This window comes from Hyperolius riggenbachi, chromosome 9 (assembly GCF_040937935.1).
Source record: "Hyperolius riggenbachi isolate aHypRig1 chromosome 9, aHypRig1.pri, whole genome shotgun sequence".
Taxonomy (NCBI): Eukaryota; Metazoa; Chordata; class Amphibia; order Anura; family Hyperoliidae; genus Hyperolius; species Hyperolius riggenbachi.
The window spans coordinates 90,850,995-90,871,364 of NC_090654.1; the positions used below are offsets into that span (position 1 = coordinate 90,850,995).

The following is a 20,370-nucleotide window of genomic DNA, read 5'->3' on the forward strand; positions in this document are numbered from 1 at the left end:
AATAATCAATCAATGCCTAGTCTTAGGTGTGAGCTCCTTGATCATCAACACCCCGGAACTAGTCTGAATATGACAAGATGGTAACGCTAATTCCTAGTCTTGGGTGTGAGTTCCGTAGTCATCAACACCCTGGGACTAGTCTAGAGCATAACACAGATGAAATACAGTATTCCTAGTCTTGGGTGTGAGTTCCGTAGTCATCAACACCCTGGAACTAGTCTGAAGGATAACACAGATAATATACAATATTCCTAGTCTGAGGTGTGAGGTCCGTGATCATCAACACCCTGGAACTGGTCTAGAGAATAACACAGATTCTGACAAAAGGTCTGAGTGCTTCCACGTAGTGATCACAACGACAGACACCAGAGAAATGACCAGCACCCAGTATATATACTATAGCGCTCTCCAGCGCCTCCCCTAAGTGCTGGACCAATGAGAACTGATAGAATTGTCAGCTGACCGGCTTGGTCAGCTGACTCCCTTCTGGCTGTCATAAAAGCTCTACCTCTCAGCGCGCGTGCGTGTCCTTCTGAACCTGTGTGGACTATCAGTCCCAGCCACACCAGACATGTGTTGTAACCCATCCGCTGTGCTGGACGCGGAACCAGCCACACCGCTATCAGAGCATGCGGCGGTTTCTCCGCGTTCAGCCATACCGACAGATGTAGGCCTATGCGTGCAAACCGCCGCATCGGACGTGGAATCCGCCGCCTTGTTCTCAGGACATGCAGCGGTTTCTCTGCGTTCAGTCATGCTAGCAGATGCAGGCCCACACGCGCAACCTGCCGCGTTGGACGCAGAATCAGCCGCCTTGCTCTGAGCACCCGCGGCGGCTTTTCCGCATTTTCTCACAGTGTGTAATCACAAAGTGGCACACAATCAGTGTCAAATACACAGCGTGCGTGTGTGTGTGTGTATCACTGGGCTGTGTACTTTAACACGCACAGAGAGATATCCTATTTAGTACTTTTAATCACAAATACAGTTGCAAGCTAGCTTAGCACTACTTATGATAGACAGTGTGCTGGCTTGCTTGCAATAGTTAGAAGAGTATAGTAGAACTACAAGGGCCAGCAACTGCCTATAAATAACTGGTATATCTTTGCTTTCCTGGGTCAGCAAAGATATGCCGGTTATTTATAGATATAACAAGTCTATAAACACTTTTTTTTTTCAATAAAAATGTGGTATACAACATAATTGTATTATTAAAATACATACATGCAAGCAGCTGAGAAGTTACATAATATGGAACATCACAAGTTCAGTCACAGCGCCAGGAATTACGTAGTCACCATAAAGATTTCAATCCACCTCCAGAGATCCCTCCTGTATTTTGGGTACTGTGCTGCGCGCTCCCAGCAACCCAAAGGATCAGAAAGGAGAGAATGCTCTCAGTGGATATACAACAGACAAGATTTTATTGGAGATGTTAAAATACAATAAACACTCACATCATGAGGGTCCTACACCAGTTAGGACCCTCCGCGGCTCAATCGCTTCCCACCCTTGTGGTACTCAGCAACAATGCGATCACAGATGCATGGCCCGCTCTCTTCCCGACTAGTTTCGGCCTCACGCCGTCATCAGGGGAGCGGAAGCGATTGAGCCGCGGAGGGTCCTAACTCGTGTAGGACCCTCATGATGTGAGTGTTTATTGTATTTTAACATCTCCAATAAAGTCTTGTCTGTTGTATATCCACTGAGAGCATTCTCTCCTTTCTGATCCTTTGGGTTGCTGGGAGCGCGCAGCACAGTACCCAAAATACAGGAGGGATCTCTGGAGGTGGATTGAAATCTTTATGGTGACTACGTAATTCCTGGCGCTGTGACTGAACTTGTGATCTATCTGTGGAGGAGAAGGGGTCCTACCCTCAACACGGCTGCATAGGTTGCTGTCCAAAAAAAGAATAAGGAAGAGGATTGGGTATATATCCTTGTGGGGCGCCTCTATATGTTACAAGATAATATGGAACATGCAAGATGACTGACTGTATGTATGGAATTCTAATGTGATTTTTTTCCTCTGTACAGCTGTTGGTTTAGTTCTCTTTCAGCCCCAGGATGTGCACTTTGTAGCCATCGGTGATTCTGCACAGATTTCCTGTATTACCAATGCCAGCCTGATATTAGCTGACAAGGGAAAATTTTCCTGGTATTGGAGGACATGGAGAAATACAGACACTGTGGTAGAAGCTGCATCTTGTGTAGATGATCATACCAAGAAATGGAGACATGTCTGTGAAAAGACTGCCAAAGGCTCGATTCTAAAACTGCGCAATCTGCAGCCTGAGGATTCTGGGATATATTATTGTACTTATTTGGAAAATGCAAGGCTTTTTGCCAATGGTACAGTATTAATTATAGGAGGTAAGACATTTTCTTTTACAGTATTTCCAGATTACATTTTTAGATAGTGACCGGATAGTGTACTATGAATAATTACTAGAAGATTAGCAGCAAAGAAAATATTCTCATCTTTTTATTTTCAGGTATATAGTGTTTTTTCTAACATTGCATCATTCTATATTATGTGCAGATTACACAACACTCAGCATTCAAAATGAGTCTTTCAGAGCAGTCTGTGAAGTAATGGACTCTCCTCTGCCAGAGGACAAGTAAACTGTTCAATTACAGTTGAGATAATAAAAGTCAGATAACAGCCCTCTCCATGGCTAAAGGTCCGTACACACGCCGGACTTTAGGCAACGACGGGTCCATCAGAAACAGCCGTATCAGTCTGACGACAGAGCGTACACACGTCGGACTGTCGCTGGCACGCCCACCCAGCGGGAGGCAACGACGGACCCGTCGTTGCCTAAAGTCCGGCGTGTGTACGGACCTTTAGTCTCCAAGACTTAGTCGGAGAGTTAATGACTTGTTTACATGATAGAGATAACAACTGGAGTTTCTTAACTCTTCCTGTACTGGAAACAATTAGACTGATGTATCTGATCTTAATGTTTTATTTCTTAGCTGTACTACACATACAAATCATAATATCATAATTTTTTTTTCGCTTCAGTGTCTCTTTAAGGACTTACAAGAGAGCACACAGATCAAATTAATTAAAATAGGCAGAATTTTATAACCAGCTTATGTAAGTGAAATACTTAAAAAGATGAAATAAAATACAGTTATTCACATCTTTCCAGCCCTTCCCAGGCCGCGCACATCCTCGATCACCCTCCCGTCGCTGGAAACTTTCTGCAGGGGGCTAATAGAAGCCCCAGGTAAGTGAAACTCTTTTTTATGCAATGCAATGCAAATTTTTTATGACAACAAATGGATTTCTGCCTGAAAATAGGAATTTCTGCACCAGAGGCTTACAAATACCACCCAAACTATCTACTTTCCTCCCTCTCCTCCTCCTGTCTTGTCTTCCAGGGATTTGTAGGATGTCAAAAACCAGCTCTCATACATTGGCCAGGAATCGAACCCAGTTCAGCTGCTTGGAAGGCAGCTATCCTCACCACTATACCACCAATGCTACATGCTGAAGCCAGCCTAGCATGTACCATTGTGATATATCCAAGAGAAAAATGAGCTTGCTTAAGGATTTGTAGGATGCCAAAAGCCAGCTCACATAAATTGGCCAGGAATCAAACCCAGGTCAACTGCTTGGAAGGCAGCTATCCTCACCACTATACCACCAACGCTACATGCTGAAGCCAGCCTAGCATGTACCATTGTGATATACCCAAGAGAAAAATGAGCTTGCTTAGGGATTGTAGGATTTTAAATGCAAGCTCACATATATTGGCCAGGAATCGAACCCAGGTCAACTGTTTGGAAGGCAGCTATCCTCACCACTATACCACCAATGCTACATGCTGAAGCCAGCCTAGCATGTACCATTGTGATATACCCAAGAGAAAAATGAGCTCTATCCAGGGATGCTCAGCAGAGCTCGAATATTCGAGTAGCTCGAATATTCGAGCTCTTTTTCAGCTATTCAAGCTCGAATACCGAGCTCGAATAGCTGCAGCTATTCGAATGAGCTATTCGAGTGAACTCGAATAGCCCACTCACTATTCAGGCTATTCGAGCAAACAGCGCTATTCGAGCTCGAATACCGAGCTCGAATAGCGTCATAGCCCAGATTGATGTCCTTAGAGCCAATCAGAGGGCTCCCAGGCCCTCTGACGGCAGCCAATCAGAGAAGGGGACCCTGGCCAGCCCCTACCCTATAAATAGCGGCCGCCATGTTAGGTTTTTCCATCCTTGTTTGAGACTTGTACAGAGAGAGATCTGCTCCTTTGTGCTTTGGCTTAGCAAGTGCTCTATTGTGGTCAATCACCTAGCGTTTTTGCTCACATTCACCTGTTATACACACCTATATTGTTGTTAGCTAGATAGAGATTGCATTTTAGTTAGTAGCTTGTGTGTTACATAGAGACAGCTGCTGCTGCAGGCAAGCTTAGAGCTTTAGGCCTCAGGGCCTTGCCTGTGTGGGCAGCTGTCCTCCTGTCCTCTGTTAGTTTATTTCTCATCTATACCAGTGTTTCTGCTGTGTATTCTACCCTGTCTTGTCCTTTACTTACTGATTGATTATTGTATTTTGTAGTTATACTACTGTACTAGGGACACTCACTGTTACTGTTCATAGCTCCTGCGTGTGTGTGTGCACTGTCTGTGTACAGTACACACTCTATTCCCTTCTACTGAATCATCTGATTACTACTGATTATTGTATTTTCTAGTTGTACTTACTGTACTAGGGACACTCAGTCACTGTTCATAGGCTAGCTCCTGAGTGTGTGTGCGTGCACTGTCTGTAGTGTACACACACTCTATTTCCTTCTACTGAATCTGATTACTACTGATTATTGTATTTTCTAGTTAGTGTACTAGGGGACACACTCACTGTTTACTGTTCACACTTACTGATTACTGATTATTGTATTTTGTATTTGTACTGTACTAGTAATCACTTAGCGATCTAATCACTTAGTGATTAGTGTCACCTCACCCACCAACCCACTCCATTAAACTACCCCACTTTTTCACCCGCCCTTTTAAAAAACTTTTTTGTTTACGCCCAAAACATCTAAGATGTCTGGAAGTGGCAGCCAGCCGGTTTGGGCAAGGGGAAGGGCAGCAAGGGAATCAGGAGGAGAGGGAGCAGCATTGTGGCAAGCCGCGCCACCATGCACAGTTCCGCAGCAGGAGCAGCTGCGTCAGTGGCTAACATTCCGCCTATAGCCACTGGCCGTGGACGCCTTGGGCGCCCAGCAGCAGCGTGTAGTACCTGCTCCTATTTTCCTCCAGCCGGGTCGGAAACGTCCCATTGAGGAAAAGGATGCAGCCACTGTGATGCAACTGATGACGGAGGATGAGCAGCCCGCCATCAGCTCTGCATCCGAGGCCTCCACCCTTACCACCACCACCACCCCTGTTCGCAGCAGCCGCCCAGCAGGGCCTGGGAAGGAGGCCAGTTCACCATCACAAGTTGGCGACCTGTCATTCGGCAGTATTTTGACCCCAGGCATCATGAGGAAATTGTCTGCTGTTGTTGGCGATTTTGAGGAGGAGATGCTGATGGGCACTTTGGGGGAGGAGGGATTGGACAGCAAGACTGTGGCGACAGTCAAGCAGCCCATCCATGCATCAGAAGAGGAGTTTGGGGGGTCATCATCCCAGCAGGACATGTTTCAGGAGGGGGAGGATGATGATGATGATGACAGGGTGACAGACAAAGACTGGGTGCCACCACCCGCACTTGGGGATGTGATCATCAGCAGCTCTGAGGAGGAGGAGGAGGATGCGCTTGTGTGCCTTGCAAGGAGGCGCATCATTGCAAGCATTGGCAGCAGTAGGCAGGTCCCACAGCCTGCTGGTGTCTCAGGCTCAGCAGCCGCAGCAGCATCTGCCAGTACCACCACCAGCCGCACCCAAGGCCCCCCCCCCCCCCCCCAACCACCACAGGGAGACAGGCAGCAGCGGCTCCAGGCCGTAGGGAGTTTTTCTTGTCACCAATCTAGCAATTTTTCACCATGCCCACAGTTTACAGCAAGTACGCCACTCGCAACCACTGTCAGCGGAAGTTGAGCAGAGGTGCAGACCCCTTAAAGTTCAGCACCAGCTCTCTCATCAACCATCTTGCTGCTAAACATTACCACCAGCATGAGCAGTTCCAGAGGCTGAAGGCATCTGGTGCTGGCAGTGGCACCACACCCATCACTGCACAGCCCTCAGCAGCAGCAGCAGCAGCAACAGCAGCCACCCGCCCTCCTGCTCCTCCAGCACCACCAGCAGGAGTGCGGAAACGCACTGCTCCTCCCCCCTCTGCAACTCCTGCCGCCGACACTGAGGCCTGTTCTGGCAGCCAGTCCTCAGTGGCCTCCTCTGCTGTCTCTGCTGATTCCCGTGCTAGCAAAAGGCAACGCCAGAGCCTTTTAAGCGAGTCCTTCCAGGGGGTGGTTAGGGCTCTGCCTCCCAGCAGCCGTCGCGTGCGGCAGCTGAACGGCTTGCTGGCACGGGCCATGTGCTCCCAACTCCTGCCGTACACGCTCGTGCAGGAGGGGAGCGACATGCGTTCGCTGCTTGCTTGTGCAGCCCCAGACTGGCAGCTCCCCAGCAGACACTTCTTCGCCCGCCAGGTCATGCCTGCACTGCACCGCTTTGTCATGGCCAATGTGGAGCGAGGGCTGGAGCACGCGGTTGGTGAAAGGGTCCACGTCACCATGGACTCCTGGAGCAGCCGCTTCGGGACAGGCCGCTACCTGTCCTTCACTGTCCACTGGGTCAGCTTGGTGGAAGGGGGTGAGGATGGGAGAGCAGCAGCGGGCACAGCAGCAGCAGCAACAACACAGTGGGTGGTGCCACCCCGCAGGTTCAGGGGAACTGCAGCAGGTTCCTCCAAACCTCTGCCATCCTCCGGCACACCTGGCCAAACCCCCCGCCTCAGCAGCAGCGTGAAGCCACGCCACTGCCAAGCGCTGCTGCAGTTGGTCAGCCTTGGGAAGACCAAACTGACGGCAACCCATGTGTTGGCCAAACTCCAGGAGCAGGAGAGGATTTGGCTGACCCCCAGAGGCCTCAGATGCGGAGAGGTGGTGGCCGACAATGGGGCCAATCTGGTTGCCGCAATCGACAGGGGAAACCTGACCCACATCCCCTGTCTTGCCCACGTGCTGAACCTGGTGGTGCAGAAGTTCTTGCGCACCTACCAGGGGATGGGCGAACTGCTGGAAACGGCAAGGAATGTTGTGCGTCACTTCCAGCGCTCGCCTGCAGCCTCTGCGAGCCTGGAAGTCGTGCAAAAGGAGCTGGAGCTGCCACGCCATCGGCTGATCCTTGACGTTCCAACTCGCTGGAACTCCACCCTGGCGATGTTGGAGCGTCTGGTTGAACAGAAGCACGCTGTCAACCAGTACCTTGCCCTGGCCACTGTGTCCGCCGCTCAGAAAAGGGACAAGACCAGCAACATCCCGTTCATCGTCTGCCAGGGTACACAGATTTACCTTCTGCTGCCACTCTGCCACCAGCTATTATGTCCAACAATAGCTATATGTGTAATTTGCTGTAAAAAAAAAAAAAAACATTAAAAAAAAAAAGGTTTAATTTTTCTGAGGTGTCCGGGTTGAAAACTGTGTTGTCCCAGTTGTGTATTGGACATGATGTGGGCTTCACGACCGCTGTCTGAAACCTCCTGATGTGTTTATTTACAGCCCTGGTATCACCGCTAGGTACCAGGGCTATTATGTCACGCTGCCTACCTACCTGCTGCCACACTCACACTACTCCTCCATTCCTCCTGCTGCTGCTGCTGTCTGTCTGTGTTTCCCACTGCCAGGGTACACAGATTTACCTTCTGCTGCCACTCTGCCACCAGCTATTATGTCCAACAATAGCTATATGTGTAATTTGCTGTAAAAAAAAAAAAAAAAAACATTAAAAAAAAAAGGTTTAATTTTTCTGAGGTGTCCGGGTTGAAAACTGTGTTGTCCCAGTTGTGTATTGGATATGATGTGGGCTTCACGACCGCTGTCTGGAACCTCCTGATGTGTTTATTTACAGCCCTGGTATCACCGCTAGGTACCAGGGCTATTATGTCACGCTGCCTACCTACCTGCTGCCACACTCACACTACACCTCCATTCCTCCTGCTGCTGCTGCTGCTGTCTGTCTGTCTGTGTTTCCCACTGCCAGGGTACACAGATTTACCTTCTGCTGCCACTCTGCCACCAGCTATTACGTCCAACAATAGCTATATGTGTAATTTGCTGTAAAAAAACAAACAAAAAAAAACATTTAAAAAAAAAAGGTTTAATTTTTCTGAGGTGTCCGGGTTGAAAACTGTGTTGTCCCAGTTGTGTATTGGACACGATGTGGGCTTCACGACCGCTGTCTGGAACCTCCTGTTGTGTTTATTTACAGCCCTGGTATCACCGCTAGGTACCAGGGCTATTATGTCACGCTGCCTACCTACCTGCTTCCACACTTACACTACTCCTCCATTCCTCCTGCTGCTGCTGCTGTCTGTCTGTGTTTCCCACTGCCAGGGTACACAGATTTACCTTCTGCTGCCACTCTGCCACCAGCTATTACGTCCAACAATAGCTATATGTGTAATTTGCTGTAAGAAAAAAAAAACATTAAAAAAAAAAAAAGGTTTAATTTTTCTGAGGTGCCCGGGTTGAAAACTGTGTTGTCCCATTTGTGTATTGGACACGATGTGGGCTGCACGACCGCTGTCTGGGACCTCCTGTTGTGTTTATTTACAGCCCTGGTATCACCTCTAGGTACCAGGGCTATTATGTCACGCTGCCTACCTACCTGCTGCCACACTCACACTACTCCTCCATTCCTCCTGCTGCTGCTGCTGTCTGTCTGTGTTTCCCACTGCCAGGGTACACAGATTTACCTTCTGCTGCCACTCTGCCACCAGCTATTATGTCCAACAATAGCTATATGTGTAATTTGCTGTAAAAAAAAAAGGTTTAATTTTTCTGAGGTGTCCGGGTTGAAAACTGTGTTGTCCCAGTTGTGTATTGGACATGATGTGGGCTTCACGACCGCTGTCTGGAACCTCCTGATGTGTTTATTTACAGCCCTGGTATCACCGCTAGGTACCAGGGCTATTATGTCACGCTGCCTACCTACCTGCTGCCACACTCACACTACTCCTCCATTCCTCCTGCTGCTGCTGCTGCTGTCTGTCTGTGTTTCCCACTGCCAGGGTACACAGATTTACCTTCTGCTGCCACTCTGCCACCAGCTATTACGTCCAACAATAGCTATATGTGTAATTTGCTGTAAAAAAAAAAAACATTAAAAAAAAAAAGGTTTAATTTTTCTGAGGTGTCGGGGTTGAAAACTGTGTTGTCCCAGTTGTGTATTGGACACGATGTGGGCTTCACAACCGCTGTCTGGAACCTCCTGTTGTGTTTATTTACAGCCCTGGTATCACCGCTAGGTACCAGGGCTATTATGTCACGCTGCCTACCTACCTGCTGCCACACTCACACTACTCCTCCATTCCTCCTGCTGCTGCTGCTGTCTGTCTGTGTTTCCCACTGCCAGGGTACACAGATTTACCTTCTGCTGTCACTCTGCCACCAGCTATTACGTCCAACAATAGCTATATGTGTAATTTGCTGTAAGAAAAAAAAAAACATTAAAAAAAAAAGGTTTAATTTTTCTGAGGTGTCCGGGTTGAAAACTGTGTTGTCCCAGTTGTGTATTGGACACGATGTGGGCTTCACGACCGCTGTCTGTAACCTCATGCTGTGTATTTACGGCCTGGTACCACCGCTAGGTACCACAGCCTATTATGTCTCGCTGCCTGCCTCATTGACTGCCTGCTGCCACACAATCATCCTCCTCCTGCTGCTGCTGAATTTACCTCCTGCTGTCTGTGTGTTTCCACTGCCAGGGAGCACATACAATGGCGCTTCCACCATGCGCCACCAGCTATTACGCTCAAAAATAGCTGCATTTCATTTAAAAAAAAATATATATACTTTTTAATACTTTGTGATATTATTTTTAGAGGTGTCCGGGTTGAAAACTGTGTTGTCCCAGTTGTGTATTGGACATGATGTGGGCTTCACGACCGCTGTCTGGAACCTCATGCTGTGAAGAAGCACAGAAGAAGAAAAAGATGAAGAAGAAAAAGATGAAGAAGAAGAAGATGATGATGATGAAGAAGAAGAAGATGAAGAAGAAGAAGAAGATGAAGAAGAAGAAGAAGATGAAGAAGAAGAAGATGAAGAAGAAGAAGAAGATGAAGAAGAAGAAGATGAAGAAGATGATGAAGAAGAAGAAGATGAAGAAGAAGAAGAAGATGAAGAAGAAGAAGAAGAAGATGAAGAAGATGAAGAAGAAGAAGAAGAAGAAGAAGAAGAAGAAGAAGAAGATATAGAAGAAGAAGAAGAAGAAGAAGAAGAAGAAGATATAGAAGAAGAAGAAGAAGAAGAAGAAGAAGATAAAGAAGAAGAAGAAAATATAAAAGATAAAGAAGAAGAAGAAGAAGAAGAAGAAGTATATACAGTACTGAACAGAATTTTGGACACACCTTCTCTTTCCACCTTTTTTTTTTTTTTAAAGGAACATCCCCACATAATCACTTGCTGTTGTTACTTGGAAAAAAGATGTTTCTTGCATCATTAACCCCCAAAACAAGTGTTGGAAGCTATTTAAGGCCAATTCGAATAGTCAGCTCGAATAATGAGCTCGAATACCGACTCGAATAGTGAGCTCGAATTCCGAGGTCGAATCGAATAGTAAAAAATATTTGACTCGAATATTCGACCGAACTCGAATAATTTACTATTCGAATTCAACCTAACTCGAATAATAAAAAGGGGTATCCGACCATCCCTAGCTCTATCTCTCTCTCTCTCTCTCTCTCTCTCTCTCTCTCTCTCTCTCTCTCTCTCCCCCTCCCTCTCTCTCTCTCTCTCTCTTTCTCTTTCTCTCTAGGACTTGGTGCCATTGAACTGAATTTTCAGCTTAAAACCATCAACGGATACCGGAATTTCACAGGCAATTTCAGAATTCTGACCAAACGGAACGGAATGACCAATTTCCGCCCAAAATTGTGGAAAATACAATTCCGCGGAAAGCGGTGACCATCCCTACTAGAGAGAGAGAGAGAGAGAGAGATGAATCTACATGGCTACCTGGGGTTCTCTTTGGACAACTGTTGAACTCAAAAGGCGAGGCCATCCCTGGGTGGGCTTGAACCACCAACTTTTCAGTTAACAGCTGAACGCGCTAACTGATTGTGCCACAAAGACTGTGCATCACAGAGACTGTGCACGCAGTTTCTGTTGAATGATTTTATGGGGATGTATGTGTGTCTTTTAGAGGAAGGAAGTAATTCTGCTCCAAGAAGTTTCAACATGTAGTGTTGGTGGTATAGTGGTGAGGATAGCTGCCTTCCAAGCAGTTGACCTGAGTTCGATTCATGCCCAATGTATGTGAGCTTGCTTTTGACATCCTACAAATCCCTAAGCAAGCTCATTTTTCTCTTGGGTATATTCACAATGGTACATGCTAGGCTGGCTTCAGCATGTAGCATTGGTGGGATTGTGGTGAGGATAGCTGCCTTCCAAGCAGTTGACCAGAGTTCGATTCCTGGCCAATATATGCGAGCTGGCTTTTGACATCCTACAAATCTCTAAGCAAGCTCATATTTCTCTTAGGTATATTCACAATGGTACATGCTAGGCTGGTTTCAGCATGTAGTGTTGGTGGTATAGGGGTGAGGATAGCTGCCTTTTATGCAGTTGACCTGGATTTGATTCCTGGCCAATGTATGTGAGCTGGCTTTTGACATCCTACAAATCCCTGGAAGACAAGACAAGAGGAGGAGGAGGAGAGGGAGGAAGGAAAGACCACCGTTAGGTATCATGGCTTAAGTGACACCTCCTGCTGGAAAAAAAAGACCCGGGGAACAGCCACTAGGTCCTATGGGCTACCATTTAGCATAAACAAGGTTTCATTTGCGATTACTTTAATTGTTCTGCCGGAATGCAAAATTCCACGGAAATGTTATAGCAACGGAATTTAGTGCTGGCGGAATCCACCAATTCTGGCGGAACGGAATTATCTCTTTCCGATCATCCCTTTTTAACAATAGTAGTTGATAAATTATTTAGTCAGCCTGACACCCAGCCCAGGTGTTGCCGGTAACAGAGCCGCTGGAGGGACACGGAGAGGAGCCAGGAGGACGCAGGGGGGGACCTCGCGGCCTTCGGTGGGCTGGAGGAAGACCCAGTTAAGTGAAATTTTTTTAGGGTACTCATCAAGGTCAGTAGCGTAGCTATGGAGTTGGGGCCCTAGTGCAAGTTTTACATTGGGCCCCCCCCCCCCAAGCACTCTATATTTAACACTTCATATGGCGCAACAAAACCTGCCAAGGTCATGTACAGTATTAGAGGTGCAAGAAGTGGATGGGGAACAGTGTGTTAATGATTATTACTATTCAAAGCATCTATAGAAGTGATTATTTCCACCACAGGACCAATACACAGCTTATACTTTGGTTTAGGAAGGGCCCCATGGGCTCCCTCTGGCCCAAGGGCCCCGATGCGGTTGCTACCTCTGCAACCCCAATTGCTACGCCCCTGGTCAAGGTCCCTTTAACCATGTATTGAACTTCATCCCAATCAATAGCTGATATCCTCTTTCCCACGAGAAATCTTTACCTTTTCTCGAATAGATCATCAGGAACATCTCTATGGCTGATATTGTGCTGAAACCCCTCCCACAGAGTGATGTCATGACCATGGTCCTGACAGTTTTCTATCTGTGAAATTGATTGCATTGTGGGAAATAACATATTTTTCAAACTGCAAAGCAAGCATTATCTCCCTCTGTCCCCACTGTAGAAATCTCAGTAAATAAACATTCTGCACAAATCACAACTAAAGATTTTACCACCAGTGAAAAATTTCAGAATGTAATCGGAGGGGAAATATTTTACAATGGGACACTGAATAAATAATCTATAAATGAATATTGTAAAACATAAGCAATTCATTGTGTCATTTTCACTACAGTTCCGATTTACATTTATCACAGGTGGCAACATCTTCACTGTTAGCAGATGCATCACTGTGGAATGTTTGTTTGTTGTTTTTCCTGGAGTGATCAGAAACAACACCTGGGTCCATATACAATTCACTTTTTCTCCTAAGTTTTCTTCTGCTTTCTAAACTGCTTTTAAATCTTTGTTTCAGTTGTTTATGTGATGTACTGAAATATAATTTTAAGCACTTCATACGTTTCAAAGGCTTTTATTGACAATTACATGAGATGTATGCAAAGAGTCAGTATTTGCTGTGTTGGCCCTTCTTTTTTTAGGACTTCTGCAATTCAACTGGGCATGCTCTCAATCAACTTCTGGGCCAAATCCTGACTGATAGCAACCCATTCTTTCATAATCACTTCTTTGAGTTTCTCAGAATGAGTTGGTTTTAGTTTGTCCATCCGCCTATTGAGGATTGACTATAAATTCACAATGGGATTAAGATCTTGGGATTTTCCAGGCCATGGACCCAACATTTCAAGGTTTTGGTCCCCGAGACACTTAGTTATCACTTTTGCCTTGTGACACGGTGCTCCATCATGCTGGAAGATGCATTGTTCTTCACCAAACTGTTGTTGGATTGTTGGAAGAAGTTGCTGTTGGAGGGTGTTTTTGTACCATTCTTTATTCATGGCTGTGTTTTTTAGCAAAATTGTGAGTGAGCCCACTCCCTTGGATTAGAAGCAACACCACACATGAATGGTGTCAGGATGCTTTACTGTTGGCATGACACAGGACTGATGGTAGCGCTCACCTTTTCTTTTCCTGACAAGCCTTTTTCCAGATGCCCCAAACAATTGGAAAGGGGCTTTATCTGAGAATATAACTTTGCCCCAGTCCTCAGCTGTCCATTCACCATACTTTCTGCAGAAGATCAATCTGTCCCTGATGGTTTGTTTGGGAGAGAAGTGGCTTCTTTGCTGCCATTCTTGACACCAGGCCATCTTCCAAAAGTCTTCGCCTCACTGTGTATGCAGATGCGCCCACACCTGCTTGCTGCCATTCCTGAGCAACCTCTGCACTGGTTGCACTCCGATCCTACAGCTGAATCCTCTTTAGGAGATGATGCTTGCTGGACTTTCTTGGATGCGCTGAAGCCTTCTTAACAAGGATTGAACCTCTTTCCTTGAAGTTCTTGATGATACTATAAATTGTTGATTTAGGTGCAATCTTAGTAGCCACATTTCCCTTGCCTGTAAAGCCATTTTTATGCAACGCAATGATGGCTGCATGTGTTTCTTTGCTGGTCACTCTGGGTAACAATGGAAGATCAATGATTTCAAGCATCACCCTCCTTTTAACATGTCAAGTCTGCCATTCTAACCCAATCAGCCTGACATAATGATCTCCTGCCTTGTGCTCGTCCTCATTCTCACCTGAGTTAAAAAGACGATTACTGAAATGATCTCAGCAGGTCATTTAATGACAGCAATGAAATGCAGTGGAAAGGTTTTTTGGATTCAGTTAATTTTCACGGCAAAGAAGGACTATGCAATTCATCTGAACATTCTTCACAACATTCTGGAGTATATGCAAATTTCTATTATAAAAACATAAGCACCAACTTTTTTAATTTCCAATATTTTTGACAGTCTCAAAACTTTTGGCCAGGACTGCCGGTGAAAAAGTACTGTCAAGATTGTTTTGTGTATTGTCTTGCTTGCTGGTGGTATAAGAGGCATTTTTTTGACAAGATGTGAAAATATCAACTTGAAGAAAACTAAGGAGAAAAAGTGAACTGCATATGGCCCCCGGTCTCCCACAGTGCAGTGGGAGGAGAAGTCTGCATTAATAAATAGCTTAGGCTAAACGTCACTGGGAAGGAAGGGTTACATACCAATATTGTAAGGATCTGCTCAGCTGGCTGCACAGGCAGACAGCTGTTTGACCATTCCTCTAGTCTGAAGGTTACAGGTCTCTGGAAGAGAGACCTGTCTTTCCTTTGCAAGTTTCTGGTCTGTTCTGCTGTTGAGGAATTTGCATACATTCATTGTGCAAATCCCCTACCTGCCTCCTGTGATGACTGGCACTATATAAGCCATGTTCTTCCCAGAATGCTTGGCTGGTCATTCCTTCAGGGTTTGTTGAAACACTCCTAGAGTGCCAGCCATGCTATATCTTGTCAAAGTTATCTTAGAGTAATTCCTGGCACTGCACTAGGCAGTTTCCCTAGTGCAGTTAGATTGTATATCTGTTTTTTGTTTGTCTGTTGCGATTGTCCTGTCCCAGCGGTGGTCGACAGGATATCGTTCTGTTTGTCTGGGAGCTAACCGGAGCAGCGGTTGCTACTGGTAGTCCCTTCTGATCTGTCTTGCTTGGATCGCACTAGCCTCTAGCGGTAGTGGCAGTGGATCCTTCTGTTTCTGTCTTGCCTGGATCACACTAGCCTCTAGCGGTAGTGGCAGTGGATCCTTCTGTTCTGTCTTGCCTGGATCGCACTAGCCTCTAGCGGTAGTGGCAGTGGATCCTTCTGTTCTGTCTTGCCTGGATCGCACTAGCCTTGTGCTAGCGCTGTGGATCTCTCTGTTCTGTCTTGCCTGGATTGCACTAGCCTCTAGCGGTAGTGGCAGTGGATCCTTCTGTTCTGTCTTGCCTGGATCGCACTAGCCTTGTGCTAGCGCTGTGGATCCTTCTGTTCTGTCTTGTCTGGATCGCACTAGCCTTGCGCTAGCGCTGTGGATCCTTCTGATCTGTTTTCTTGTTCCTGAGCTTACATCGCACTCGCTCTGACGGAAAGAGCAGTGGATCTTTCCTCTCGTATTCCTGTTTTCCATTTGTCTGTCTTGTCTGATACGAACGCTTGCTGTAGGCTCGGTGAGGTAACCGCTAAGCAAGCGCTTGCGTTCTTTGTTTCGTGTTTGTCTGTCGGTGGTTAGTTAGGCGTGCTTGTCTCTGTTGAGCTTAAACGCGTTTGCTGTTGCGAATGAGTGCGGTGTTCGCGTTTAGTTAGCGTTTGTTATTTTCGTTACTTCTCATTGTCGTGTGCTGTGCCTTTGCTACTCTCGTGCCCTGTCTTGCTTCAGCCTTGTGTCACCTCTGGCAGTCGCCTCTCTTGCGATTGCGTTCCTACTTTTGTTTCTGCTGATGTGTGTTCACCGTTGCAGGGTCGCGACTAGATTGGTGAACACACATTCATCCTGTACCTGTGTCTCTTTAAGGGCTGTTCAGCCCCGCATTGTCTTGATCTGTACAATCCCCATCTGGCATCTGTGGCTGTGCAGCGGTTGTTCTCGTCTGCACTCCACAGCGCCATCTGCCGGTGGGAATTGCCCTCTACTGGTGCTTGCACCAAAGCTGGGTTCCCCCCTTCATACGCTTGTGGAGGATTTCCGCCGTGTCAGCGCACGCCTTGTGCGCTGATCACGGAGATTATTCCGCAATCGTTACAAATATACAGTAATATATAGAAATGTTTCTGATGCTGAAACCAGGATAATTACAATTAAATTGTGTATCCAATATAATAAATCCCCTGTGTCCTCCTGTGTTTCCCAGTATATGTGCGTTTAGCCTTGCATGCATGCGGCTTGGGACAGAAGGACGGGTGCAGGGGAGCAGGCGTGTGGGCGCATGGGGGAGCACAGAAGTGCGTACGCACGCCGTGCGGGAGTGTAGCCGTTGGGGGGAAGAAGGGGGTGGGTGGGGTCCCTAGTGCCGTTTTTAAACGGGCAGGCTTATTTCTAGTCCTGAATAATGTACTAAATTCTACTATATGTCATCATTGTGGTGCCTTTTTTAGTTACCGGTTATTGGTTTATCATATCTAAATGAACAACTGATTTGCTCATTAGTGTTTTCATTATCTCTACAATACTCTGACTCATTGTTAGAAGCACATCCAACATGTATGGGTAGCCTGAATGCAGTGGATATTGTTCAGGGGCATAACTAGAAATCACTGGGACCCCCTACAAAACTTTGGATGCCCCCCTCCCCCTTTGATTTCTGCACAGGTAAACTGAGAACCAAACTGATAAAGGACCTGCGAGTTCGTAACATGTAGTGTCTGTTTCACAATATAAGCATTATTTGCAGCCAGTGGTGTGCCACCTCTTTCTTTTACATTGGTGAATTTCTTCATTTGCAATGTTCTGCCAGGTGCAAGACGACCACCCAGGACTGTTTCTTGGGCAGTGCGGGCAGGGCGAATGCAATCACCTTTTTTGACTCCTCCTAGGCTGCCTGCGTCCGATGTCAAGTCATCATCACATAACCACCGCGTGATGTCACCTGATGTCCTGTAGCAGTACTGCAGGCTGTCAGTGTGCGGCACCCATGAAGGAGTCGGCTTTCCCGGGCTCTCTTAGCCCGTATGGTTTCCTGGTCCCTGCTTCCTCCTGGAAGAATGGCTGGTCACTAGTAAGTAGGCAGATCTACTTGTGGCCTGTGGCTGTGTGACTGTCCCTAAAGAGTAACGGCTTGCAAGTCCACTTTTTACACCCTCGCCCTGGGCGCAATTTAGCCTAGAAACTGCCCTGTAACTACCAGCATTCTAAATGCATCTATAGGACAGTTCACATGTTTAGGATCCTTCTTGCTGCGTCACTGTGAGTGGCATAGTAAATATGAATTGCTATTGCTTCAGGAAGCCAGATTTCTTAATGCTAATCATAAATGCAAGCTTAAAGTGCCCATACCTTGCACCACACTTCCATCAGTGACAAGTCAGTGTCATGAATCTGACTACCCCATGCATTATTAAATATTTTATTTTGTTATATATGTACTTAATATGTTTTATTAATTATACAGACAGTGCTACCTCCAAGACTTCTGTTTATCTTCTGGCTCTGATTTCCCATAACACCTCAAATATCCATCTGGCTTGCATTGTACATACCCCTCGCCCTATAGTCCATGTGACCTGGAACATCTCTGAAACTCATCACAAGGGCACAATGATGTCTATTAATGACACTTGGAATTTTCAAAATGTCCTCTTACTTTCCAAAGACACCTGGGACCATGGAGATCACGTGACTTGCAAAGTGTGGTTCAGTTCCACTCCTACCCAGATCCATTGGAGGATTCCGGAAAAAGGTGATATCATGGTCATTCCCTGTCCAATACTCATTGTTTCAATTGTGAATAGTCAATTTCTAGATAACACAACAGCCTACCTGCAGGTCATAGGCTATTACAGCAATATGCTGATCTGAAAACAATGTAAAATAACTGCATTTAGTCTGTAATGAGAACTGTACAATATGTATCTTAATGGTGTCAGTGCAGAAAATAGCAGCACGCGGCGGTTGGTGCGCATGGCCTTGTTCCTGACAGTATCTCCGCGTTCCGCCATGCCAAGCGCGGAAAGAGCCGCCTCACGCTGACTCAAAGCGGCGGCTCTTCCGCGTTTCTTCACACCTTTTCAGAACTTTTTAATTTAAACATTACCAAAAAGGTAGGTTGAAACGTACTGCCAAAAAGTATTTCCTTGCTTGCCGGTGGCTTAAAAAGCATTTTATTGATAAGGTGTAAAAAATATCATCTAGGTGAAAACTTAGGAGAATTAAATTGAGTAAGTCCCATATAATCATATGGAGTGGCAGTATAGTACTCTTACCTTTATAACTATCCTTTGACATTGAGTAAAACCTCTGTTCCTATAACTTTTCCTCCTATGGCAGCTACAGAAATGAAGTTGTGCACCTTGTTATACCCTAAAACATGGTATTCAAATTCATTCTGCCACAGACAAGTCCCAGCCCCACACAGAACATAGATTATCCAGCGTTTGGGACCACAATCTATGTTACCAGTAAGCTAAAATAAGAGCACAGCCACAGACAGCCGTTGCCCACATATATATCATCAAATTACTTGCCACCACATGTCTAGACAGAGGCACGACCTTAAAAGAAACAGTTCTGCATAGCAACTTTCATTTAAGCCTCTTTACTATGCCAGATCTGTGACAGTTCTACCTGCTATGGCAACTGACACAAAGGTGCAAAACACAATATTTGTACCATTGCACCCATGCGTGGATTCAGTGCTGTAATACTCAGAAGCGGTAATTGCCTTAAATGATTTTATATTATTTATGCAAAAAACAGTGCCTTTAACAGTATAGGAAAACAAATGTAAAACAATAATAAACAAGTTATAAAGGCAACAGTATACAAAAAAGTAACAAATGAAGAATTATTTAGGTTTCTATCTGTTCCCATCTTTGGGGTATCAGTGGATAGTAACGGCCGAACATCATGAATAAACATTCACAAACTTTTGTGGAAAAGTTTGCAAACCAAATGTTTGCAAGAATCCAGAATGGCAGATAAACTTCTTTAGGGCATCTCTGCACCCACAATTTCTTTAAAAAAGCTGTACAAAGTGTTCAAAACCCCAGCCAGTGGCATAGCAGAGGGAGATCAATAAAAAAAAATCTTTTCCCCAAATATGGATTTTATGTAGAGGCTACTTTCACCATTCTCATAATCATTTACACCCTATGAGCCAACATCTTGCATGGAACTACAGACCAAAGGCGAACGATGGTCATTTTATATTTCTTCCATTTCTGAAAAGTAGCACCAACAATTTCCACCTTCTAACCGAGATCTTTGCTAATGGTCTTAGGGCTCTTTTCCACTATGAAATTTCCAGTATTTTTCAGTATAGTAAAGCTCAATCGCATCCAAAACGCGGCAGGAAGATGATCGCGTTTTGACCAAAATCGCAATAGGATCGCAGTAAAGGAAATTGCTGCTGCAGTTTCCATTAGTTTAATGTACCTTGCGATTTGTGATCAGAATCAAATCACAAATCGCAGGGTAGTGGAAAAAGACCCTTAAAGCCCATTCCAGCATTGTGCAGATAAACAGACTTGTCCCATATGTCCTTCAACAGGTCTTTGTTCTTGCCTATGGTGATGAAGAGATTGTAATGGAAGGAATTGACTCTGTGGACAGGTGTGCTTTATGTACATAATGAGTTGAGATCAGGATTATCCATAACTGATTGATTGTAATCTGTGTGCCACATCAGCACATAACCAATAGAGATGGCCCGAACAGTTCGCCTGCTAACAGTATTATACGAACATTGGTCTGTTCGCGTCCACATAGAACACTCATTTTTTTTTTAAATTTGCATTCGCATTTTTCCCATAGCCGAGCGCCCGCCGACTTTAACGGTTAATAGCAAAGCTCCCTTACATGCTAGAAGCACCAAATTTGGAGGGTATGTGGATAGGGACAGTGGGTACAAGAGGGAAAAAAAGCACATCAGGGTGCTATGGGTGCTCCAGAGTGACAGCATAGGTCGGCACTATCGGTGCCGGAGGAGAGTGGAACCGGGAGCCACAGAGAGTGACAGAGCGTGAC

General features: G+C 45.8%; 1 protein-coding gene across 3 annotated transcripts in view; it reads left to right on the plus strand.

Annotated features, from left to right (window-relative positions):
* The window catches only part of LOC137531663 (uncharacterized), a 77,619-nt gene that overhangs the window by 15,600 nt on the left and 41,649 nt on the right, over positions 1–20,370 (plus strand). For 2 of the 3 annotated variants that reach the window (XM_068251607.1, XM_068251608.1), the window contains exons 2-4: positions 2,038–2,373; positions 3,159–3,236; positions 17,798–18,085. In XM_068251607.1, the coding sequence (XP_068107708.1) occupies positions 2,038–2,373; positions 3,159–3,236; positions 17,798–18,085 (702 nt within the window). The remainder of the gene's footprint in view (positions 1–2,037; positions 2,374–3,158; positions 3,237–17,797; positions 18,086–20,370) is intronic. The other variant, XM_068251609.1, reaches the window with a different exon arrangement.